This window comes from Mustela nigripes, chromosome 16 (genome assembly GCF_022355385.1).
Source record: "Mustela nigripes isolate SB6536 chromosome 16, MUSNIG.SB6536, whole genome shotgun sequence".
Classification (NCBI taxonomy): domain Eukaryota; kingdom Metazoa; phylum Chordata; class Mammalia; order Carnivora; family Mustelidae; genus Mustela; species Mustela nigripes.
In genome coordinates, this window is record NC_081572.1 from 54,521,964 (window position 1) to 54,548,794 (window position 26,831).

Genomic DNA, 26,831 nt, shown 5'->3' on the forward strand with positions numbered 1-26,831 from the left:
CCGATGTGGGGCTTGATCCCAGGACCCTGAGATCATGACCTGAACCGAAGGCAGCGGCTTAACCCACTGAGCCACCCAGGCGCCCCCCATTTCAGATTTCTGACCTCTAAAACTGTAAGATAAATTCTTGAAAGCCAGTAAGTCTGGGGTAACTTACTACAGCAGTAAGACAGGATAGATGGCCATGGTTTGTTTCCCCATTTTACCCACTGAAGGACATCTGGGTTCTTTCCAGGTTTTGTTATTACAAATGAAGCTGCTCTAAACATTTATGTGTAGATTTTCCTGTGAAATTAAGTTTCCATTTCTCTGGGATAAATACCCAGAAGTGTAATTCTTAGGTTGTGTGGTATTGACATATTTAGTTTTTAAAGCACTGCCCAGCTGTTTCCCAGAGTGGCCGTTTTATATTCTCACCGGCAATGTGTGAGTTCTTCCTTTTATTCACATCCTTGCCAGCATTTATAGTTGTCATTCTTTTTTTTTTTTTTTAAAGACTTTATTTGTTTGACAGAGAGAGTACAAGCAGGAGAGCAGCAGGCAGAGGGAGAAGCAGGCTCCCTGCTGGGCAGAGAGCCTGACACGGGACTCGATTCCAGGATCACACGACCTGACCCAAAGATGCTTAACCGACAGAAACACCCAGGCGTCCCGTGTTATCATTCTTATTTTTTTTTTTAAATTTTAATTCCACTATAGTTAACATGCAGTGTTATATTAGTGGCAGGTGTACAATATAGTGATTCAAGAATTCTGTATATTACTCGGTGCTCATCATGAGAAGTGTATTCTTAATTCCCTTCATCTGTTTCACCCATCCCTCCACTCACCTCCCCTCTGGTGGCCATCAGTGTGTTCTCTCTAGTCAAGAGTCTGTTTTTTGGTTTGTCTCTCTTTTTTTTGTCTTTGCTTATCTGTTTTGTTTCTTAAATTCCCCATAGGAGTGAAATTGTATGGTATTTGTCTTTCTCTGACTTGTTTTGCTTAGCAGTATACTCTCTAGATGTCTTCACGTTGTTGCACATGGCATGATTTCATTCTTTTTTATGGCCGGGTAATATTTCAGTGTGTGTGTGTGTGTGTGTGTGTGTGTGTATACCACATGTTCTTTATCCATTCATCTATGGACACTTGGGCTGCTTCCATGTCTTGGCTATTGTAAATAATGCTACAGTAAACATCGGGGTGCATATGTCTTTTTGAATTAGTGTTTTTATAGTCTTTGGGTAAATATCCAGTAGTGGAATTACTGGATCATATAGTTGTTGTATTTTTAACATTTTGAGGAATCTCCATACTGTTTTCCACAGCGGCTGCAGCCGTTTACATTCCCACCAAACAGGGCAAGAGGGTTCCTTTTTCTCCACATCCTCGCCAACACCTGTTGTTTGTGTTGATTTTAGCCATTCTGACAGGTGTGAGGCAATTTCTCCTTGTGGTTTTAATTGCATTTCTCTAATGATGAGAGGTTGGATTACTTCTTTTTTGGTGTTGAGCTGTATCAGTTCTTCTTCTTCTTCTTTTTTTTTTTTTTTAAGATTTTATTTATTTGACACAGAGCAGCAGGCAGAGAAAGAGAGGAGGAAGCAGGCTCCCTGCCAAGCAAAGAGCCCTATGTGGGACTCGATCCCAGGACCCTGGGGTTCATGACCTGAGCCAAAGACAGAGGCCTCAACCCACTGAGCCACCCAGGTGCCCCCAGCACTGTTTTTCTGAAATGCTGTCTTTCCCCCATTGACTTGGTTTTGTACTTGTCAAAAATCATTTGAGATATTTCCACTTTCTTTATTCTGTTTTGTGTGTCTGTCCCTCTACCAATAACACACAGTCTTGATTACAATAACTATATAATTTCTGAAATTAGGGAAACTGCTTCCTCCTCCTTAATTCTTTTTCAAAATTGTCTTCACTATTTTAGTTTCTTTGCTTTTCCACATAAATTTTAAAATGATCTTCCCTGTATCTACAAAAGGTTCTTGCTTGGATTTTGATAGGAATTGCATCAAACCTGTATATGAATTTGAGTAAAATTGACATCATATGATGTAATCTTCTAATCCATGAATATGGTATGTCCCTCCATTTATTTCTGTATTCTTTATTTTATCTTATCACTGTTCTGTAGATTTGAGCACACAAGTCCTATACATGTTTTGTTAGATTTATATGTAGGTATTTCATTTTTTTTTTTTTAAATCTAGAAAAATGTTTCTGTGGCTGATGTCAAAGAAATTTCCTCTCTTCTCTTCCAGGATTTTTATCGTTTCACGTCTCACATTTAGGTCGTTGATCCTTTTTGAGTTAATTTTTATATGTTATTAGAAAGTGGTCCGTTTTCATTCTTTTGGTAAATGTGCAGTTTTCTCAGCACATTTATTTATTGAAGGGACCATCTTTTCTCCCATTGTATATTCTTGCTTCCTTAGTCATATATTAATTGACCATATAATTAAGGGTTTATTTTGGGCTCTGTTTTGTTCCATTGATCTATGTGTCTTTTTTGTTCTAATAACATACTATTTTCATTACTATAGTTTTGTAGTGTACCTTGAAATCTGGGGTGGTTATACCTCCAGTTTTCTTCTTTCTTGGGATTACTTTGATTATTTGGGGTCTTTTGTGATTCTGTATAAATTTTAGGACAATTTGTTCTAGTTCTGTGAAGAATGCTATTGGTAATTTGATAGGCATTGCATTGAATCGGTAAATTGCTTTGGGTTCTGTGGACATTTTCAACAATATGGTTCTCCTAGTCCATGAGCATGGAATATCTTTCCATTGGTTTGTGTCATCTTCAGTTTCTTTCATCAGTGCCCAGAGCTTTTTAAGAGTACAGGTCTTTCACCTCCTTGGCTAAGTTTATTCCTAGGTATTTCTCTTCTTTTTGGTGCAATTGTAAATAGAACTTATTCCTAGCCAAAAGGCCAAGAAGCAATTAGAGTAGTTTTCTTAATTTATCTTTCTGCTCCTTCATTATTAGTATATAGAAACAGTATGAATTTCTGGGTATTTTGTATCCTGCAACTTTACAGAATTCATTTTTTACTTTTAATAGTTTTTTTGGTGGAGTCTTTAGGGTTTCCTGTGTATGGTATCGTGTTATCTGCAAATAGTGACAGTTTAATTTCTTCCTTACCAATCTGGATGCTTTTTATTTCTTTTTCTTGTCACATTGCTGTGTTTAGGCCTTACAGAATTATGTTGAATAACAGTAGTGAGAGTGATCCTTCTGTCTTGTTCCTGATCTTAGAGGAAAAGCTTTCCAGTTTTTCAGTATATAACTAGTTGCTTCTCTCTGGATACTTTTAAGATGCTCCCTTTATTTTTAATCTTTGACATTGTCATATGTCTTGGTGTAGACCATTCTTGAGTTCATCTTATTGGGGACTTTTTGTGGTTCCTGGACCTGGATATCTGTTTTCTTGTCTAGGTTAGGGGAGTTTTCAGCTATTATTTCTTTAAATAAATTTCTGGCCCCTTCTCTCTCATCTCCTTTCCGGCAGGTGAATCTGCTCCCCGTCTGTCAGTACTATCCCTCCCCATCATATGTAGACTCTCTATCCTTTGTTGTGCAGAAGCTGTTCAGTCAGCCCTCACTTCCTCTTCAGGAGGAATTGTTCTATATATAGGTGTAGATGCGGTGTGACTGTGGAGGAGTTGAGTTCAGGGTCTACTTACATCACAATCTCAGACCCCCCCCACCCCCACCTTTTAGGGTTGGTTTTTTTGGTGACAAGTTCCTTTATGATTTTCTTTCATCTGAAAATGTCTTGATTTCCCCTTCATTCCTAAAATATTTTCTCTGGACATAGGATCATAGTCTGTGTGATACCTCACAGGAGGGAGATAGCAGCAGGAAGTCTGCATATGGATTTCTCCTACTCCTTCTGTGACTTCTTCCTCCATGATCCAGCTGTGTGTGTATTCTTACTGGCCCATGATAACAGTCTCAGTCGTATGTGTACTGTATGCTGAGATCCAGTCTTCAACCGTGGGAGTTACAGCATATTGTTACATCTTGTTTATTTATTTGTTCTGACAGTTCTAATCAGTACTTTGGATGCTTGGAACATTTATAATTTAATGTAATTATCAATAGGACAGAGTTTAAATCTACCATATATTACTTACTTTAGTGGTTGCCCTAGGACGGGGTTGGCAAGTTTTCTGAAAAGTGTCACATAGTAAATGCTGTCGGCTTCATAAGCCACATGATATTTGTTGCAGCTATTCACCTCGTCAGTTGCTACACAAAAGCAGTCATACACAGTGGGTGAATTAATGGTTGTGACCATATTCCAGTAAATGCTTGCTTACAGAAAAAGACTGCGGGCTGGATTTGGCCTGTAGGCCAGTAGTTTGCTGACCCCTCCTCTAGGATTTACTGTATATGTCTTTAAGTTATCACAATCAACCTTCAAATAATACGCCACATGACGTACAGCATAACAACTGTGTTCTCCCCTTTCACTTTTTATGCTGTCATTGATATACATTTTGGTTCTACATATTATAAAGTAATTATTATTTTTTTAAAAAATCAATTAATTTTTATGATTTTAAGTGATAAATATCTTTAATACAGCTCACATATTTAATATCTATGGAGTTGTTAATTTCTTTGTGTAGATCCAGATTTCTTTACGGTATCATTTTCCTTCCATCTGAAGAATTTCTTCAAACATTCTTACATTTTAGGCCTGCTGGATATAAATTCCCTCAGTTGTCTGAGAACATGCGTACAGGCATACCTCAGAGTTATTGTGGATTTGGTTCTAGATCACTGCAGGAAACTGCATATTGCAATTAAGTGAGGCAAATGGATGTTCTGGTGTCCCAGTGCATGTGAAAGTTATGTTTACACTATACTGTAATCTGTTAAGTGTACAGTAGCATTATGTCTAAAAAGACAATGTACATAACTTAATTTAAAAATAATTTATTGCTAAAACTGTCAACCATCATCTGACCTTTCAGTGAGTCCTCATCTTTTTGCTGGTGGAGGGTCTTGTGTCAGTGTTGATGGCTGCCGACCACTTAGGATGGTGGGTGCTGAAGGCTGAGGTTACAGTGGCAATTTCTTAAAATAAGACAACAGTGAAATCTGCCGCATCAATTGACTCCTCCTCTCACAAACAATTTCTCTGTAGCATGCGATGCTGTTTGATAGCATCTGACCCACAGTAGAGCTTCTTTCAAAATCAGAGTCCGTCCTCTCAAACCCTGCTGCTGCTTTACCAGCTAAGTTCATGGAATAGTCTCAATCCTTTGTTGTCATTTCAGCAGTCTTCACAGCGTCTTCACCAGGAGTAGTTTCCATCTCAAGAAATCACATTGTTTGCTCATCAATAAGCAGCAACTCCTCATCCACTGAGGTTTTATCAGGAGATTGTAGCACTTTGGACATGCTCAGGCTCCACTTCTGCTTCTAGTTCTCTTGCCGTTGCCACCACATCTGCAGTGACTGCCTCCACTGAAGTCTTGACCCTCACAGTCATCCAGGAGGGTTGGAATCAAGTTCTGCCAGAGTCCTCCTGCTCATGTTGATATTTTGACCTCTTCGCATGAATCACAAATATTAATGGCATCTAGAATGGTGACTCTTTCCCAAAGGTTACCTACTGACTTTGTCCACATTCATCAGAGGAATTTTACTATCTATGGCAGCGAGAGCCTTATGAAATGTATTTCTTAAATAGTAAGACTTGAAAGTTGAAATGGCTCTTTGATCCATGGGCCGCAGAATGGATGTGTTAGCAGGGGTGAGAACAACATAAATTTCACTGTACATCTCCATCAGAGCTCTTGGGTGGCCAGGTGCATGGTTAACAAGCAGTAATATTTTGAAAGACATTTTTCTGAGCAGCAGGCTTAAAATATTCTGTAAACCATGTCATAAACAGATGGGCTGTCATCCAGGCTTTCTTTTTGCATGGATAGAGCACGGGCAGAGTAAATCTAGTATCATTCTGAAGGACCCTGGGATTCTCAGAATAGTAAATGAGCATTGGCTTTAACTTAAAGTCACCAGCTGCATGAGCCCCTAACAAGAGAGACAGCCTGTCCTTTGAAGCTGTGAAACCAAGCATTGACTTCTCCTCTCCAGCTATGAAAGTTCTAGATGGCATCTTCTTCCAGTAGAAGGCTGTTCTATCCACACTGAAGATGTGTTGCTGAGTGTAGCCACCTTCATTAGTCATGTTAGCTCCATCTTCTGGAGAACTTCCTGCAGCTTCTACATCAGCACTTGCTGCTTGACTTTGCACTTCTACGTTGTGGAGATGGCTCCTTTCCTTAAATCTCCTGAACCAGCCTCTGCTAGCTTTAGATTTTTCTTCTGCAGCTTCCTCACCTCTCACAGCCTTCATGGAATTGAAGAGCATTAGGGCCTTGCTCTGGATTAGGCTTTTGCTTAAAGGAATGCTTGGGCTTGTTTGACCTTCTCTCTAGACCACTAAAACTTTCTCTGTGTCAGCAAGAAGGCTGTTTCTCTTTCTTACCATATGTGTGTTCAGTGGAGAAGCAGTATACTTTCCTTTAAGTACTTTTCCTCTGCATTCAGAGCATAGGTAATCCATTTGGTGCAGTGGGCCTAGCTTTTGGCCTATCTTGGTTTTCAACATGCCTTCTTCACTAAGGTTAGTCATGTCCAGCTTTTGATTTCAAGTGAGAGACATAGGACTCTTCCTTTCACTTGAATACTTAGGAGCCACTGTAGGGTTAAAGTTGGCCTAATTTCAATATTGTTATGTTTCAGGGAAGAGGGAGGCCAGTGGAGAGGGTGATACAGAGGAAGGCTGGTCAATGGAGCGGTCAGAACACATAAATATTTACCAAGTTTGCTGTTTTAAATGGGCCTAGTTGGGGGACCTGGTGAGGCACCTGGGTAGCTCAGTTGGTTAAGGGTCTGCCTTGACTCAGGTCACGATCCCAGGGTCCTGAGATTGAGCCCATGTCGGGCTTCCCGGTCAGTGGGGAGTCTGCTTCTCCCTTTGTCTCTCCACCTGGCTTGTGTGCTCTTTCTTGCTCATTTCCTCTCCAAATAAATAAAAAATATTTTTTAAAAAAGGTAAAAGGGCACGGTTTGTGCACTCCAAAGCAATTACAATAATGATATCGAAGATTACTGATCATAGGTAACCATAACAAATATAATAATGAAATAGTTTGAAATATGGTGAGAATTACCAAAATGTGACACAGAGAAACAAAGTGAGCAAATGCTGTTGGAAAAAAATGAGACCTATAAACTCGCTTGATTGCAGGGTTTGCTACAATCCTATTTGGGGAAAAAAAAAAAATCTCTGAATCTCAGTAGAGTAAAATGCTACAAAATGAGGTATGCCTGTATTTAGTTTTCTTTTTTGAAAGTTTTTTTTTTTTTGGTTGTCGAAGAGTTCTGGGCTTATTTATTTATTTTTTAGATTTATTTATTTGAGAGTGAGCGGGAGAATGAGAGCAGGGTGGGGAGAGGGAGAGAGAATTTCTGTCAGAGCCCTCACAGCAGGAAGCCTGCCAGGGTGCTCGATCCCATGACCCTGAGCTCATGACCTAAGCTGATATGAAGAGTCAGACCCCAACTGACTGAGCCACCCCACACCCCTATAGTTTTCTTTTTGGTGCTTTTCCTTTAGTACCTTCTCTCTCCACTGTCTCCAGCTTGCATAGCTCCCTACCAGAAGTCGGCTGCCATTTCTCTCTCTGCTCCTTTGCATACACTTCACCCCACCTCCCGCCGTACCCCTCATCCCACCTGCTTTGCCCTCGGGTTTCACCAACTTCATCATGAGGTACCTCCACATAGTTTTCATTAGGTTGACTCTACATGAGGTGTGTTGAGCTTCTTGTGCCTGTGGGTTTATAGTTGCTGACAAATTTGCAAAGCCATGGCCCTTACTTCCTCAGGTATTTTTTCTGACCCTCCCCATCACCTCCATCCTCCTGGGGCTCCAAGGACATATGTTGGATCACTAGATATTATCCCACAGGTCTCTGATGTGCTCTTCACTTTTTTCCAGTATTTTTTCTTTTCCCCTCACTTTGGATAGTGTCTTTGGCTATGTTTTCATCAGCTGTAGGTCTTCTGAAGGTCTCATTTTTCATTCAGCTACTATGTTTTCCACCTTTGTATGTTCTTCGTATATGTTCCATTTGTACTTCATCATTTGTACACATCATTTTCTTCAGTCTTCAACATACACAGCGAACTCAGGATCTTGTCCTAACTTCCTTGCGTGTGAATTCCATCATCCCTGCCATTTCTGGTGCTTTTCTGACCCACTTTTCTTCTGGATATGGGCTATCTATTCCCGCTTCTTTACATGCCTGTAGTTTGTTTTGTGTGTGTCAGACACTATACATCTTATATTCCTGAGTGCTGGATTTCATTATATGCCTTTAAATAGTGCCAGAAAGATTTACTATTTTTTGAAAATATTAATTAATTAATTAATTTGCCTGCAGTTAATTTACTTGAACTCAGTGGATCTATTGGTGGCTTGCATGTCAGGTTTGCTGCAGGGGGAGTACAAACCAGCTTTCAGTCTTAGTCTGGGTCCAGTTCAGTCCTTTTACTAAGTTGATACCCTTCTGAGAATCCTCCCTGAAACTTCCTATGTTGTCGCTGTTTCGTTTTTTGTTTTGTTTTGTTTTTAATCTTTGTACTCCAGCTAGTGGGAACACAAACTATTCCCAGCTCTCTGTGAGCTCTAAAAATTGTTCTCTCTGCTCCTGTCTTATGGTTCCTTCCCAGCCTTGGCTAATTTTTTTTCCTCACTTATGTGCAGAGCTGTAGCCAGCCAGAGTTTCGGGGGTTCCCTCTGCAGATGTCGGAGGCTTTTTGTCTGGGCAGCTCCCTGTCGTAGGCACTCTGCCCTACAAACCCCACTACTTTGGCCTTCATGAGCTCTGGTCTGTGTGTTCAGTTCGGTAGAACTGTGGGGCTCTTTTCCTGAACTGTAGCCCAGAAACTGCCTCCCCATAGTAAGCTTGTACAGTGAAGGGATCGCCTTCCTTCTTCCCTTTCAAGACCCACAGTCATGTCATTTCCTGCTTGTCCAAATTGCTGGATTGTACACCATCAAGAGTGAGCCCCAGTGGAAACTGTGGGCTGTGGCTGATGGTGATAATTTAGTGTAGGCTCCTCTTTTGTAACAAACGAGACCATGCTGTTGGGATATATGGATAGTGGGTCCCTGATAGGGAGTATGTGGGAAATATCTCTATGTCCCTCTTGATTTTGCTGTGAACCTAAAAACGGCTCTAAAATAATTAAATCTTAAAAAAATGTGCCATACTTAATTTTTAACACCATTTGGAAAATCTGAAGTCATTTTGATAGAGAAACATCAAATGTGTAGCTTGGCTTTCTTAAAAATTTCTCACATCTGCTTACAATATGGTGTTAATTCATTCTGACCATGATTTTGCATTTGCTAATTGAATGTGGAAGTGACAGAGACTTCGAGAATGTACTGTCTCTGAGGTTTTGCCAGTTTGAGAGTGAAGAACAATTCTGGAAAAGAGGAAACCATTCATCTTGTAGTTGGTTTCTGAGGTCAGTATTCCCATGACCTTGAGCTGAAGGAGGAATGGCTCACTTTCATTGTAGGGGCTGAGAAGAAATGACCCCACACAAATTCACTAAGTCTAAGTTGTGTCCGTTTCTTAAGAGAAAAGAAAAGTATCGACTCTAGGACAGTGTTTCCCACAAGCTGTTCAGCAAACATCAGTTTTCTGCGGTGTTGCCAGATTGGCTGCGGTGGGCAGTCAGGAAATTTCTTTGGCCAAGCTCTGGGCCAGTGGGTCCTTCTTAAAGACTCCAGCTACAGTAACATACAGAAACGTGTTTGCATTTGTGCGAGCCCGATTTTCTCAAAATTCCTCCTGCCTGGATCCTCTGTGCCGCTGATTAATATCTGTACTTGCTTGCTTGCAGGTCAAGAGTCAACTCAAAAAAAACTGACCAAGTGAATGCTGAATCCCTGTCTTAGGAACATGCTGCATTACAGGGTCCTGTGACTTGCTTGCCGCATGTCAGCATGGCAGGTGAGTCTGGGCGAACGAAGCCAGGCGGTGGTGTGCGGAGAGGGGTCCCTTATTGTAGATACGAAGGCTAGCAGCCTGTGACCTTAACCACTTTATTCATCCCTATAAAGACATGCTTTCATAATCGAGTAAAAACCTTATTTTTCCTATAGTTCTCCATTCTTTGGAGTCCGTGAGCCGTGCTTTATTTATTTATTTATTTATTTATTAATAATAAAGCTCAGATGCCTAGGCTACAGTTCAAATGTAGGACTCAAACCTCCAGAGGGCCAGGAGCGTCCATTCGGAAAGGGCACCCCTGATGGGTCTGAAGCAGCTGGTGCCCTGGGCTCACAAGGGGGTCGGCAACACCCACATCGTCCTCTGCGAGTGGCCACAGGGTGCACCCTGTCCTGACGGTCAGTTCCTATCTACTTTTTCTTCCTTCTGAACATGGTCTTTGCAGCCAGCTTTCACTTTTCTGGAGCAGGGGAGGAAGAGGAGGAGGGAAGTGGGAACGAGATGGGCAGTGCCCCTGAGGGTGACCACAGCCCACCCGGCTGGGTCTTCTGAGTGCCGGAGGACCCGAAGGCACACGGGCCAGGGCGGCTGCCTGCTGAGGAGTGACTGTAAGTCATCAAAGGGTCAAAGCAAGGCCCTATCAGATCCACACTATCAAGTCAGCGCCCAGTGGCTCAGAGTACAGAGCTGACTAGTTCTCCAAGTCAGCGAGCTGGAGCTCAAGTCTGAGTGTCCTTCGTGTATTCAGAAACCGATCTGGTGATTTAGCCACGGGCAGCTTAGGAAACAAAAAGTCTGACGTCCTAAAACATCTGAATAATGAAACACGGTTCTTGGAGCATCTGGGAGACTCAGTCGGCTGAGTGTCTGACTTCGACTCCGCTCACGATCTCGGGGTCCTGGGATTGAGCAGCAGGGAATCTGCTTGTCCCTCTCTCTCCACCTTTTCCTATATGACCTTTATTTTGTTGACAGAGGTTCCTGTAACCCTACTTTGTGGAGGGTTTTTTTTTTTTTTAAATCATGAATGGATGTTGTACTTGACCAAATGCTTCTTCTGCATCAACTGAAACGATCATGTGGTTTTTATCCTCTTATTTATGTGATGTGTCATACTGATTGATTTGTGAATATTGAAGCACTCCGTCTCAGAAATAAATCACACTTGATTGTAGCGAATGATTGCTTTAATGCATAGTTGGATTCAGTTTTCTAGTATTTTGTTGAGAATTTTTGCCTCCCTGTTCATCAGAGATGCTGGCCTGTAAGTTCTGATTTTATGTGGTGTCTTCAATCTGGTTTTGGTGTCAGGGTGACGCCAGACAAATGGAGCGAATTTGGAGGTTTTCCTTCCTCTTTTATTTTTCGGAAGAGTTTAAGATGAATAGGTATTAACTCTTCTTTAAGGTTTGGTAGAATTCACCCAGGAAGTCACCTGGTCTTTTATGTTTTGGGGAGTTTTTTGATTAGTGGTTTAATTTCATTGCTGGGAGTTGGTGTGTTCAAATTTTCTGTATCTTCCTGATTCAGTTTTGGGGGGTTCTATGCTCTAGGAATTTATCCATCACTTCTTGGTTGTCCCAATTTGTTGGCATATAGTCTTTCATCATCTCTAACAATCTTCTGTATTACTGAAGTGTTGGCTTATATTCCTTGTCTTTCATTTCTGATTTTGTTTGTATCCATTCCCCACCCGAGAGAGAGCGTGCTTGAGCGGGCTGGGGAGGAGGAGAGGGAGAGAGAATCTCAGCAGGGAGTCTGATACGGGGCTAGATCCCATGACCCTGAGATCATGACCTGAGCTGAAACCAAGAATTGGGTGCTCGGGATGCCTGGCTGGCTCAGTCGGTAGGTATCTGCCTGCGGCTTGGGTCATGATCCTGGGGTCCTGGGATTAAGTCCCAGGTCGGGTTCCTTGCTCAGCTGGGAGCCTGCTTCTCCCTCTGCCTCTCCACACGGCTCCTGTTCCCACCCTGCTCTGACAAATAAAAAAATCTTAAAAAAAATAAAGAGTTGGGTGCTCAACCAACTGAGCTACCCAGGCACAGCCTCCCCCTCCCCTGCTTTTTTTTTTTTACATGAGTCTGCTAAAGGTTTATCAATTTTGTTGATCTTTTATAAAAAAAATCTCCTGATTGCATTGATCTGTTCTATTTTTGTTTCTCACTTTGTTTTGTTTTAGTTTTTATTTCATTTATTTCTCCTCAAATCCTTATTATTTCCTTCTTTCCACTGGTTTATTCCTCTTTTTCTAGCCCCGTTAGGTGTAAGGTTAGGTTGTTTGAGATATTTCTTGCCTCTTGTGGTAGGCCTGTATGGCTATAAACTTCCCATTTTGAATTGTTTCTTCTGCATTCCAAAGCTTTTGGATTGTTTGTGCTTTCATTTTCATTTGTCTCCATGTAATTTTTAAAAAAGATTTTATTTATTTATTGGAGAGCACGTGTGAATGCACAAACAGTGGGGGAGGGGTAGAGGGAGAAGCAGACTCCCCACTGAGCTGGGAGCCCGATGCGGGGCTTGCTCCCAGGACCCTGGGATCATGACCTGAACTGAGGGCAGACGCTTAACCGACTGAGCCACCCAGGCATCCTGGGACATCTCTGTGTATTTTTTTTACTTCCTCTTTGATTTCTTGGTTGAGCAATTCATTGTTTAGTAGTTTCTTATTTAACCTCCATGTGTTCTTTCCAGATTTTTTCTTGTGGTTGCTTTCTGGTTTTGTAGTGTTGTGGTCAGAAAAGATGCGTGGTATGACTTCGATCTTTTTGAATTTGTTGAGATTTGTTTTGTGGCCTAAAACGTCATCTCTCCTGGAGAACGTTCCATGTGCACTTGAAAAGAATGTGTATTCTGTTGTTTTAGGATGGAATATTCTGAATATTTGTTGAATTAATCTGCTCCAATGTGTCATTCAAAGCCACTGTTTCCTTGTTGACTTTCTGTTTGGATGATCTCTCCGTTGATGGAAGTGGGGAGTTAAAGGCCCCTACTATTATTTTATTACTACTGATTATTATTATTATTATTTATTTATTTATTTATTTTATTTATCAGAGAGAGGGGAGGGGGGAGAGCAAGCACAGGCAGACAGAATGGCAGGCAGAGACAGAGGGAGAAGCAGGCTCCCTGCCGAGCAAGGAGCCCGATGTGGGACTCGATCCCAGGACGCCGGGATCATGACCTGAGCCGAAGGCAGCTGCTTAACCAACTGAGCCACCCAGGCGTCCCGCTACTGATTATTATTAACCGTTTTAAGTATTTGGGTCCCCCCCATGTTGAGTGCATATTTACAATTGTTGGGGCGCCTGGGTGGCTCAGTTAAGCATTGGCCTTCAGCTCAGGACGTGATCTCAGGGTCCCCGCATCAGGCTCCCTGCTCAGTGGGGATCCTGCTTCTCCCTCTCCCTCTTCCCCTGCTGTGGGCTCGTTCACTCCCTCGCTAATAAATAAAATCTTTAAAAAATATTTATTATTGTTGTATCTTCCTGTTGGATCGTCCCTTTATGATTATTAAGCGGCCCTCTTTGTCCCTTCAGAGTCTGATTTGTCTAACGTCAGTATTGCTACCCCACCTTTCTTTTCACACCCATTTCCCCGGATAAATGCGTCTCCATCCCTTCATTTTCAGTCTGCATGTGTCTTTAGGTCTGAAATGAGCCTCTGGTAGGCAGCAAGCAGATGGGTCTAATTTCCTTATTCATTCTGGAGCTCAGTGTCTTTTGTCGGGAGGATTTCGTCCATTTACAACTGAAGAATTATTCATAGGTATGTATGTACTTACTGCCATTTTGTTAATGCTTCACGATTGTATTCATATTTCTTCTTCATTCCTTTCTTCCTTTGCTCTCTCACAGTAAGTTGGCTTGCTTTAGTTATCTGTTTGGATTCCTCTCTATTTTGTGCATATTTGTTACAGGGTTTTGACTCAAGTTTACATCTTCTGCATATAGCAGTCTATAGGAAATTAATGGTTGCTTAAGTATGAAATCTGGAAGCACTAAAGTTTTACTCCTTCTTCCTCCATATTTTAGGTATGTGGTGCCATGCTTTATATCCTTTTATCTTGTGAATCCCTTGAATGATTTTTATAAGTATAGTTAATTTTACTGCCATTTTGCTTCCTCCTTTTCTTATTCCTGCTTATGGTCCTTCCTTTCTACTCAGAGAGTCCCCTTGAACATTTTTGGTAAGGCTGGTTTAGTGGTGACGAATTCCTTTTTTGTCTGGAAAACTGTCTCCTTCTATTTTGAATGACAGCCTTGCTGATGAGGGCGTTCTTGGCTGCAGATTTTTTCCTTTCAGCACTTTGAATATATCGCGCCACTGCCTTCTGGCCTGCAGAGTTCCTGCTGGAAGATCCGCTCACAGCCAGATGGGGTTTCCCTTGGATATCACTGTGCTAGCTTTGAGGCACCTCTTTGGATGGGCTCTGGCCTGGAGAGTGTTGGGGGGGGGGGTGGTCTGCAATGTGTGTGGGTGTGAAGCGTTGGCGAGGTTTATGCATCGGCTCTCTGTAGGAGGGGACCCGCTGCTGCCCTGGGGACGGGCCGGCTAGGTTGGAGGGGTAGATCTGCAACGTGTGTGGGTTGTGGGAGACGTGGTCTTAGAAAGGTTTGCACTGGTCTTCTGGAGGAGGGAACCCACGCCCTCAGGCTGGAGGCAGTGGGGTGTAGCGCAAGCACGTCAGGTAGTGAACGTGCCCACGCTGGTTCCCATAGGCAGCAGTGTGGTTTCGCTGGAGGCGGGAGAAGGGAAGTGGTACCTGGCAGCCCCTTTGTTCCTGCAGGAGTCTCCCTAGCATCTCTGCCTCTCCAGACTCTCCAGACTTGCTCTGAGATCGTAACTGACTCTCCCTCCCCTGTGCCCTAGGCATATTTCAACCTGCTGCTTCTATAGTCTATCTGTAGGCTGTTTGTGTGCTGTGCCCCCTCCTTAGGGTGGGGACTGCATTTCCTCTTGGCCTCTGGCTCTCCCAGAGCTGAGCCTGGTGATTTGTAAAATCCCAGGGTTTAAGTCACACTGGTCATAGGAACTCCTGTAATTTGGCCTCTCTGGTTTCCAAAGCCAGGTGTGAGGGCTCCTTAGTGTGATGGTCTGTTTCTCCCCCTTCCCTGTTTCCGTGGCTGCCTCCCTCCTGTGGACGGCCATGGCTGCTTTAGCTCCCCACTGTGTCTTCACCATTCCCACCCTCTTTGCTGTGGCCTCTTTACCTTTAGTTGTGGAGTCTGTTCTGCCAGTTTTGGGGTCGTTTTCTGGTTAGTTACACTGATGTGTTGCCTAGCTGTATCTGTGAGGGAGATGAGCTTGGGGTCCTTCTACTCCACCGTCTTCCTAGTCTCTTTCCTAAACATGGTGTTTAACTTACGCTTACAGAACATCTCAATTTGGACTAGTCACATTTTAAGTGCTAACCTATCATTGGCTGCTCCTGTAGACAGTGAAGGTCTAGGAATTTAGCTTCTTGTAGAATTTTTGTCCTTAGGCAGAGGACTTTCTGGGTCCACTGGGATCAGAATATGGCCCTTTGGAAGTTATACCTAGTTGATATAAAGAAAGAAATTGGCCTTTAGGAATTTTGTACATCAGGCTTTTGTGCATTTAGTTATGGGGAGTCAGTACCTTTGACCAGTCAGCTCGGACTACTTGCAGAACCTGTTTTCACTGTGTAAGGCTCAGAGCTAGATGTCTTACTGTGGTGAGTTTCCAAGGCAGTTCCTCTCTGTGGGAACATAGTTGTGGTAACTGACCTCTTTTCAGTGCCTACACCACTTTTGTGGCTCAAAGCCTCTACAGCCCTTGGGCTTAGCATACTATGCCTCCCAGTTCAGCTGATACTTTTTGGCTGGTAGCCTTATGGTTTCCCATCCAACCAATTATGAATGGTTACAAATACAAGTTTATCATAAATGCTAGGAGTACTGACTTCATGATTTAATTAATTTAATTAATCTCCTAATTTTGATGCCCCATCTGATGTGCTGGGCAGCGTGAGTGGCCCTCTGTCCTCCTGTGTGCCAGCTGACCCACTCCCAGAACTTGAAACTGACTGTTCAACTCTTAATCTTACAGAACAAACTGAGGGTTGCCAGGGGGAGGGAGAGGGTGGTGGGGTTATGGACACTGGGGACTGTATGTGCTATGATGAGTGCTGTGAAGTGTGTAAACCTGGCGATTCACACACCTATACCCCTGGGGCTAATAATACATTATACGTTAATTTTTTAAAAAAGTGACTGTTCAGGAGACTCTCAGTCCGAATGTCCCCTCTGCCCCCTGCCAGGTGAGCCGGTCAGCAGAGCCAGCCGAATGTCCCACAGTGGCTGGCTGGGAAGCCAGGAACGCTCGCTGCTGCCACATCAGACAGCGCGCTGTGGGGCCCTCCCGTGGACCCCTAGACTTAAGAACTCTCCCTTCCCTGACCTCTGCTGCCCTTCTCCTCGCCCGCCCCTTCCCCCATCTTTCTCCTCCATGTGCTCATCTTAACACTGTGTTCCACAAATGACCCGTCACCAGAATCACCTCGCCGCTGCTTCAGAGTACAGGTTTCCTGGCCCCGGCTGCAGCGGGGGAGCTGGGACATATACTGTGAGAAATCCCCCAGGGGGTCCGACAACCAGGCCGCGAGACTGGGTTTAGGTGACGGCATTTAAAAATATCTCTTCTCTAGCTCCCAGAGGGACCAGGAGAAAAAGGCCACCCGAGGTGTCCTGACGGCCTGTCACCACATTGACTCACCTTCGTGGAACCTCTGCTCTGGCGAGAGCAGGGGACTCGTAGAGCAGGGTGAGGGCACCTCTGTCGGCTCCTCTGGAAGGTTCTTCTCCTTGGCCCCACCCATTGTAGTCTCCCTTTCTCTGCTGGCCCCTCCCCCGATGCCACAGCCTTCTCTCTTCCTTTCTCTTCCCGCATCTCTCTGTGTGCCTTCTGTTGTGACCTGCCTGCCTGCTCATTCTTCCGAGGCCGACCTTCTGCAGAGGAAGACCCCCCCCCTCTCGGTCTCCGGCACCCTCCAGTGGGGAGTGCTTAGACCTGCCCGGGTAGCTCATCGGTCCGCTTTGCCTGAACTAGACTGAGAGCAAAGAGAAACCTCTTTGCCCATCCCCTTCCTCTCCGCCCAGGCATAGTCTGTGATTCCTGACACCGGACCACGGCCGCAGCTCTTGGAAGAAAAAATGAGCGAGCTGGAAGGCGGATGGGTAAACAGACTGTGCCCAACTGCACGGACCCTATAAGCTGGGGTGGCCGCAGACCTCCCCGAGTCCCTACTATAGACCCCCGCGTGCCGCAGTAATGGGGCTGCATCGCGTGACCCGCCAAGTCCTCCTTCACCTTCGAGATCGTCCTATGGAATGTTGCATTTCGTTTGGTTACAAGCTGGTATGTAATTCGGGAACGTCACCAGCTACTGTCTTCAGCCTCCCTTTCAGCCTGTCCTTCCTTTTTCCTTGCTTCCCTCCGCCTGCACTGGGGACGAGGAGGGAATGACCAGATTTAAAAAAAAAAAAAAAGGCCCACTAATGCAGAATTCGCAGCCTTGTTTCACAGTTTCTAGGGAACCACTTGTGACAGAACACAGTTGTTCCTCGTGCGTACATCCGAGCTACAAAACGGGGTTCTCCCCTCCCCTCTGTCTGGGCCCAGTTCTGTTCACGAACGCGCCCGCGTATGCTGACGACAGCCCCTTCCTCAGCTCCTGAGAGGCAGCAGGACCCCCGTGTAGCTGTCATGGAGGGGCGCGGTCCGCATAGCCAGGCCCCGGACCTGGTTCCCTCCTGGCACATCGAGGAAACTTCCGTGAGGCGCTGGGGACAGAAACAGACTCACGCAGAGTTTGTGCGGGGTCTTGGGTCTTTCCTACAACCTCGATGTTGTCAAAGACAGTTCTTGCCCCTGGTGGCTCGATAATAATTATCAGCTGATACTTTGGGGGTACTTACTACCCACCAGGGACTGTTCTAAACACTCGATGTAAATGAATTTATTTCCTCCTTCCCAAAGCCTTATGAAGTAGGACCATCGTTCCTGTGTTACAGGTGGAGAGGCGGAGGCCCAGCGAGATCCAGGCCACTTTAAGGCCACACAGCAAAGAAGTGTAGGGGCTCGGGTGACCCCGGGGCCACCTCGTTCTAGAACCTCTCCTATCCAGTGCTCCTTTGCCCCCGACGAAAGCCACTATGTCAGCAGAAGACACCAGGCTGTCAAAACCTCCTCTTGCTTCCTCCTCAGGCAGCTCCCGTGCGCTGACCGGCCAGTCTAGCACGTTCTGACTTCACTACAGCTTCGCTCGTCATAGAACTTTGGTCTTGGAGCCTCTGCAGCCCAGCCAGACCCTGGTTTCTGGGAGGGACGCCGTCCCAGGCATTCGGATTGCTACAGGACAGCTCTCTAGCTCGCAGGTCCCGGCACCCTCTCTTCCTCTCCTCTGGGCGTCTGGCTGTGTCCTCTGGCTGTGCCCTTTCCCACCAGAACCCCACCCCTTACCTTCAAGCCAAGGTCCAGCTCCGTCAGTGAGCGCCGGATCTCGCGGGTGAGGACATTCATCCGCTCACACTCCTGGAAGGCGACCACGATGTAGGGGCTGCGCTCCTCCACTTTGGCCAGCAGCTCTGCCATGTTAAACTCGTCCGTCATTCGCTCCTGGATTTCTTCCAGGAGGGCCTTGACCTGCCCCGCGATGGGAAACATGGGGTTAAGAAGGGCTTCTAACCCCCCAGGACTCCGGTCCCCTGTGAACCGCTGGTCAAGATGCCTGTCGGCCGTCCCAGGACTGTACTCCTGCCTGCTCAGGTCAGCCGGCTCAGGCCGTGGGAACCGACCGTGGGCTGAGCAGCTAAGAGAACAGACATCCCGTTTGAGTGTGGCTTTCCGAGAGTCGGGATTTGGGGAAACCCAGGGGCTGGCACTTCGCGGTGGGGATCGAACTGGAAAGACTCGGGGTCGCGTTGGGGGGGTCGCCCCATGAAGCTGGAGCAACAAGCGGAGGGATGAATGGATGTGTGTGCTCGGGCTCCCCATTCTCTCTGTTTCCCTGAGGCCTCACTGCACTTTCTGTCCTCCGGTCCTGGGCGAAGCAGCCCCATCTGTCACGGAGGCCTCCTCCCAGCCCCACGGTTCCTTTCACCACAGACTGTCAGCTAATTAGACCAAGAGAGCTGGAACCCCCGGGGTGTCTCTCCCGGAAGACTGGAACCGAAGCACGGAGATCCTGGGTTATCCCGGGGCAGGCACGTAGAGGCTGAGTCTGCCATTTTGCAGTAAATGAGTAAGCCCAGGAGGTCTGTCAGCAGAGAGAGAAAAATGGAACGAGTGCAGACATAATAGAACATGTGGCCGGGGGGAGGGAGGGCGCCAGCGAGAGGAAGCCAGCCCTGCCCGGGTCACGAGAGCGGGGCTCCTGGGCACCTGCTGGGGTGGGCGTTGTTCATCATCTCCTGTGACGGCTTGTGAGACCCCCTCCTCCCCACGGTCCTGGGGTGCCGTCACGAGTCCGAGCCTCCCGCAGTCTAAGGAGGCCAGCCAGCTCCTCATGCCCAGGAGCGGGAAAAATGTGCATCTCGAGTCTGAGATTCAGGGACAGGTTGTGTCCAGAGCCACTGACCCGAGGGCCCAGAAAGGATGCTCTTCTTTCTCCCTGAGGCCCTGGAGCCGTTGGGTTTCTGTCCTTTCTTGGGTTGGTTCCTTTGACACAGTGAGCTCATTTCTTGCCTGTTTCAGCTAAATTTGTCTCTGTTGCTTGCAGCCAAAGACCCTTGGCTGAGTTAGTACCGTTCTGTTAGGTATCACCCACGTGAGTGTGAGCAAGTCAGCTGGGCCTCCTTTTTTTTTTTTTTTAATCTAAAGATTTCCAAGAGCATCTTTCTTCCCCCGCGCCTCTCCCCCAGCTCCCAGGGCTGATGCAGAGATCAAATCGAGGGAACTGATGGATGTGGCAGCGTCTGGAAGTTGTGCAGAGCTACAGAGGGATTATTAATATTCACTTTGCCTCGTGTTGTTAACACACAATACTGTCTCTCGGAAAAGAGCTGATGTCTAGAAAAGGAAAGTAAAGCCTCCTCTCCCTGTCAGAAAGGGCTCTCCGGAGCCACCACAGCAAAAACCAGGACAGAACTTTAACAGTACCTGAGGGCTGCTGCTGGCAGAATTATATCCTGTTTCTATCGCTGGAGCGGAATTGGAAGAAATAGCCCGATATCCGGGAGCTGCCACTCGGACACCACACACAGAGACGAAAAGATAGCCTGGAGGCGCGGTCCCAACATACACGGAACTCGGAGAAACAGAGTTCTCTTCTGTCCCGAGCGGGGCGAGCAGGATTCGGAGACCAGGCCTGAGGTCAGGGAGAGCTGCTAGGGAAGGGAGGGGCGCCCAAGGGCCTTCCGATGGGAAGAGCCGGCTGCAAGGGACGTGGTCTAATTTTTTTCCACAAGCAAACTCCTCTGCCTTTTTATTTTTTCTTTTTGAGAAATAAAACCGTTACCGTAAAAAGCGAAGCATTATAGATACTTAGAATATTAGGAACAAAATCCTGTCACAATCTCGTCTCTTCCCTCTGAGGCGGGAGAGAGAATGTTAACGGCTCTGTGTTTCTAATCCCCGCAGACGTCCTTCAATGCACAGAACTCTGTCCGTCTCATCCCGATGATACTTCTCCGTCCTCTCTTCCTCTCCCTGTGCCCACTCCAGCCTCCCCCTGCCTCTGCCCTCCCCCTCTGTCCGTCTGTCACTAGTGAGTCACACTACACTTGCTTTTCACCTTGTAATAAATCCTGGACAGATTACAGATACGCACAGATATGCCTGTTAGGAAACCGTCTGTATTTTCTGTGCGTACTGGGATGTACAGAATGTGCTATATGCACACACAGAATAATATATAATACGTCTGTTGGGTCACTGTTTGGTGTACCACGATTTATTGTTTACTTCCCTTCTGACGCCTGTTTGGTCCGTTCATTTGCACTACGATCAATCTGTAATAAATACATATATACCGTAAAATCTGTGTACTTTGGCGTGTTTCCGCTGGCTGGCTTTCTAGAAACAGAATTACGGGTAAAAAAAATACGTACATTTGAAATGTTAGTAGCTCTTGTTCTGGAAGTGAAACCTCCACCAACAGAGGGAGAATGCCCGTTTCCCGACACCCTCACCACTGGATACTGTTGCCTTTAAAATTGTACCGTTAAGTGAAAAATGATATTTCACGTACCTTCAAGGAGTCGGGAGTGACACTGAGAACTGCTGTTTTCATTGGTCCTTCGTACTACTGTGACTTCGTACCCCTCTGTCCCCCTCTTCCGTCCTCTCTTCCTCCTCACCTAAGAACTCGTCGTGTATTAGCAAGATCGCCCCGTTCCCAGTGAGTGTGGCAGAATTGCTCTTAGCTTGTCTCTGACTTCGTTCACGGTGTTTTAAGCTTTGCACATCTTTTAAATTTTTCCAGTCACCAGATTTGTTAATCGTTATCGATTTGGAGTTGTTTTTAAAAAGTTTTGTATGATCATAAACTCATTCACCAGGTTTTCTTTCAGTACTTGTTACGTTTTCATTTAAAAATATTTCATTGTGGCCATCTGAAAGGTGCTGTGGTACGAGGAGTCAGAGCACCTGTTTCGCTTTCCTCAACAGGACAAGCCACTTGTCCAATACTAGGGAAATCCAGTAGTCAAGGGCCTGTGGGGGACACAGACCTCCTCATCCCCTATACAGGAAGGGTGTAGGTTTGAGGGAGGCCCTGCAGCCAGGGCTGGATTGTGTCCCCCTAAAGCACATGTTTTAAGATACCCCCCGCCCCAGTATCTTAGAATGTGACTGTGTTTGGAGACAGGGCCCTTAAAGAGGCAATTAAATTAAAATGAGGCTATGAGGGGCCCTTACTCAATCTGACTGGCGTAGGAAGAGGACAGATGCACAGAGAGACACAACAGGGGCCCATGAGCTCAAGGGGGAGGCCTCACGAGGCCACAGGAGAAGACCGCCATCCACAGGCCAAAAGAGAAGCCTCAGAAGAAAAGCAACCTTGCTGACACCTTGATCTTGGACTTCCAGCCTCCAGAGTGGTGGGATAATACACTTATTGTCCAAGCCTCCTGGTCTGTGGGACTCGGTGATGGCAGTTGGGCAAATTAATGTGGCCAGGCACCCCCTGATGAGTAGAGGCACTTGGGGACAGCAGTTCCAGCTCAGGTCATCGGAGGAGCCCACAGAGTCCCCAGAAGAACATCCAAGCGGGGCCTGAAGACGGTGGGAGGCAGCCGTGTCTGCCCCCCATTGCCCGCCTTGATGCCTGGAGGCCCAGCGGGACACCTGTCCCAGGTTATTCAGATGGAGGTGGGCAGGGAGCAGATCTGCGCCGTGTGCCCCTCTAGGTCACCTCCATGTTCTCTGTTCTTTGCGGCTGCGCTGAGCTGTTGTGTCGGTGTGAAGGAGGACGTGGGAGCCCAGCGCTTAACACACACACACACACACACACACACACGTCATTCCTGGAGCTGGACACGGGGGATGAGGACCTTCCGCGAACCGGCAGCTTCTTGGAACCCTGCCCGGAGAACCCTGTCTTTTCCTTGCGTAGCCCTGGCCTTTTTCAGCATTAGGGCTGGAACAGTTTTCATTCCAGCTGGCTTGGCTTCTGGGCGGCATAACCTTTCTTCTCCGATTCTATCTGACGCCATCAGATAGTGGGGTCGGCTGAGCAGTGTGACGCAGAGCAGCCTTCTCGAAGGACGCTCACCAGCCGGGTCACCAGGTTCCTGTGCCTAACCCGACTCCAGAGGCACAACTCCAGGCTCCTGGGCTCGCCCGGGGGTGTACTAAGATCTGAGGACCACCCCATGGTACCACTCCACACCTCTGAACAGAAGTCCGGCTACTTCACTAGGAGGTGGGTTGTTTTCCAAAAATCAATCCCTGGAGCCTAGAAGTCAGTAACCACCCAGCTTCCCGATCTTCAGTCTTTCCTCGTAAACCCAGTTAAAGGAATCCAGGCAGGACTAGGGAGCGGAATAGGGTGAGTGAGGGACATCGCTCAGGGAGAAGTTTCGCTGCAGCTCCTTCCTGTTCTGCCCTCACAGCATGCACCCCAGGAGCAGAACACTCAGATCACCTCCGGGGGTGTGACCTCACCCCAAACCTGACCCCAGTCTGCCCTTCTGCCTTCCTGACGTTTCTGCAAGTCCCGTGCCTGCAGCCCTTCCTCAACTGTGTGTTGGAAGACTTCCTGATCCAAGTTCACGCAAAAAGAAGGCATTTTTGTTTTCGAGTGACTCCGCCCAGCGAGCCTCTAGTTGGTGGGGTGCGGGTGGCTCTCGTGAGTGCAGCCCTGACCCCACACGGGGTCAGCTCATTAGGAAATCATGAGGTCCCTTCCTAGCTCCCCACACCCACCGCTGTTCCTGCCTTTCTTCTTTTGGGCAGAGAAATGGACTAGAGATGGTCTTTCGGTGAACGAGAGAAGCAAACCAAGCCCCGTGGCAGGTGCCTCTGGTGACTAAGCCGGATGACCAGTGCAGTGGGTCAAGCCATGCGGCCACAAGCAAGCGGAAGGTGTGCAAGGCGTGGTCTCCGGGGCCAAGGCGGCCAGCAGGAGGAGCATCTCGAGGGCCGTCCTCGGGCTCCCGGGCGAGCTCTGGCCATCCTCCTCCCTGCCCACCTACCTTTTCTTCCCTCGTGGCGCCTGCTCCGGCTCCGGCATGACCGTCCCGGGGCTGCAGCTCCAGCACCGTGCGGAAGAGCTTCTCCGAGGTCTGGGTCAGGAAGCCGATCTCAGCATTGGGGTGCAGGCCGTAGAGGTAGGGCGACTCGGCAGGCAGCTGGTCGTCGATGTACTGCAAGTCAGGGCTGAAAGTGACACAGGAGCCCAGATGCGCCCCCCCCCCTCCACCCCCAGCTGCTGCCAGCCTCGCCCTGACACCCTCTGTCCCTGCATGTCCGGCCGGGACCTTCCAAGCCCATGCAGGCATTCTCGTCTTCAGGAAGCACAGAGGCCCCGATCTGTCTCCAGTCTCCCCTGCTCCGCCTGCTCCCAGGTCTGTACCTGTCCCTCCCTCTGCACACCTTCCGAGTCCTGGAGAAATACTCCACTTTGCATCTTACTCGAGCCCTCCTGCGGCCCCCGCCTTCTCTCCCTTAAATTCCTCTCTCTCTTCCCCATTGATCTGATCAGAGATGACAAACCTAGATTCAAACATGGAACTGTGCACGCAAAATAAAAGTGAGAATCGGGCCTTGGGACAAGGCGAGTTTTGCTGTTAACCAGGGAATTCCTGCCTCTGGCAAGAATTACTTGAATTAAAACAGTTTCTAATTGTACCATCCGAACAACACATCCCTGTGCTCAGTGACGGTGGGCCACCGTCGGCTGTCCCTACTGTCTTCTCCGAATGTTTTCTGGGTGCCCTCCGGTTCTCTCCACTACCGTGAGAAAGGGCCCCTCAGGGTGAGCTCCTGATTTGACTTTGATTTCCTACTGTGTCCTCTCGTCTAGGTAAAAGATGGCTCGTTCCTTAAAGGCAAATTCGTGTGTTTAGTTTTGTGTTTCTTTCAGCCCCCAGCACACCCCTGAACTCTTGGTCGGTGCCCTGCAACCACCTATAAGCTGGTGGATTAAAGAGAGATGTAAAGAAGATGAAAATCCGTCTCAGTCTTTTCGGAACCGGCAAACTCCGCCGTTGCCCAGCTCGAGCCTCTTGTCGGACGGCCCCGCGGGCACTAGGGGGCGCCCTTGCACAACTTTCTCTGCCTTCCGGTCAAGCAGTTTTTTAGAAATTCCTTCTTTTCTTTAAATAGTCCTAGTGTTTGAAATTTCCTTTCACAGGTTCAAGTCTTTCTGGTTTGAATGACTTTGGCAGTTTATCTTTTCCAATTTTATCGTTTTTTAACAAAAATATTTATTGAAGTAATCTCTATAGCCAACGTGGGGCTAGAACTCATGACCCCAAGAGCAAGAGTTGCCCCCTCCTCCGCTGCTCCGACTGAGCCAGCCAGGCCCCCTTCTGTTTAAATTCTATGAATTCAAAACTTTCTCTTTAAAGTTTGTATTCATGTTTCTGTGACTGGTATTTCCCTTAAAGCCGGTATTCAGAGTTATTTTTGGCTTTTTTTTTTTTTTAAATTTAATTATCCTTTAACATATCTTCCATGGCAGGCTTAATAGGCAAAGATGGTCACTTTAAAAATAGCTGTGGTCATAGCCAAGGGAGAACTCAAAGTGACAGCCCAGAAGAGCTCCCTGGGAATGTGTGCACGCAGGGGCCTGTGTTTACAGCAGCTAACAAAGAACAGGAGGGGTGAGTGATCTGCCCACGCAGGTCGGGGCCCACGCAGGTCGGGGCCCTCTGAAGACACTTGGAATCACTAACATAAACTTACTCAGAGTTGGCTAAGTCCTTAACCTGGAGTTTTGCTCCTAATGGCTCTGTCAATATCCCGGATGAAAACAATCAAATGAATGCCCCAGATGTTATTTGTAGAGAAGAGTAATGAATAGGGTTATTGAACCAAACATCAACAATAGAAAGATCTATTGTATTGCTAATTGGAGGCTGGGAATTCTACCTCTCAGATCAAACAGGGCAAACTTGGGGCTGAGCACCACACTCCATATAAGCTCTGTTCTACAGGTCTTTCTTCCCTGGTCCTGTGTGAATGTCCCTGGTCCTACAGGACAGACTTGAAGGAAGCCCCAGGTCCCATGTGAGCAGAGCCTTACCTGATGGTAGCCAACGAGATCCATGTTGCCCGGGAGCGGGAAACCCGGTGCCAGAGACAGGTCTCCTTCTAGCATTTCTGGCCTGATGAATTCCTCCAAATATGTCCTGCAGAGTCTCCTGTCCCAGTCATCTGTGATGTGGCCTCCGTACATGATCTCTCCAAAGAGGTAGCGCAGATCATCATAGGGGACCTGGGAGACGGGGAAGAAAGGGCTCCACACAGACATCGGGGCTGCCCTTGCGTGTGGGCAGAGTGTAAGCCACAAGACGGGATGATTTTCAAGACAAGGAGCAATGCTGTCTGCGCCTGCACAGCCACAGCACCCCGGGGAGCTCGGTAAATGCTTGAAAACTTACTTACATCTGAGAGTGAGGAGAGGCAAGGTGCCAACCCCCTGGCGTATATGCCTTCCCTCTTTCATGGTCATTAACGGTGGCCAGGAAGTCAGGCTCCACCTGCAAGTCCCTCCCATGGCAAACAGCACACGGGACAAAGTAAAGACCAGGGAACGTTCCTAATTTCATACCACTTCTCAGCATATTCATTTATGGTCTCCTCCCAAGTTCAAAGTGACTGAAATGGAGCAGGCGAAGTTAAGATAGTGATGTCAGTTGGGGAACCATGTGGGGAAAGCCTTGTGTCCGTGCAGAGAATGAAGAGGGGGTGTCTGGAGTGGAGCTTCCCAGGGCCCCGGAGCTGGAAGCTGAGCGATGGCTTGGGGCGTCTGGGCCTGATTCACGTTTCCCACCTGCAAGCGGAGGGGGCCTTGCTGATGCTATGTTTGGTCTGTGAACAACAAAAGCCTGGATGGTCTCAACATGACCTTCTGTGGAAGGGCATGGGCTGTTAGTAGAAGTTTTCTGTGAATTGGACACAACAGAGAAGAGAAAAGTTCTGTGTTGGCTAATTCAACCAGGAACAGGTATCAGGTGGGCATGGTCTGGTGGGTCCTGGGACACAGACTCAAGGGACTCATTCACACCAGGCATGAGTCACTGGTTTGGTTTCCTGAGCTTTCTGAGCCCTAACCTCACCGTGGTGCCCTTCTCGGCCTCACGCTGCTGGCCTTC

The 26,831-nt window shown here is 47.0% G+C and overlaps 1 protein-coding gene across 1 annotated transcript in view; it reads right to left on the minus strand.

Annotated features, from left to right (window-relative positions):
• DNAH9 (dynein axonemal heavy chain 9) overlaps positions 1-26,831 on the minus strand; it is a 314,812-nt gene that overhangs the window by 10,944 nt on the left and 277,037 nt on the right. Inside the window, exons 65-67 of the mRNA XM_059380821.1 lie at positions 25,760-25,951; positions 23,706-23,876; positions 18,532-18,714 (exon numbers count right to left, since the gene is read on the minus strand). Of these exons, the coding sequence (XP_059236804.1) occupies positions 18,532-18,714; positions 23,706-23,876; positions 25,760-25,951 (546 nt within the window). The remainder of the gene's footprint in view (positions 1-18,531; positions 18,715-23,705; positions 23,877-25,759; positions 25,952-26,831) is intronic.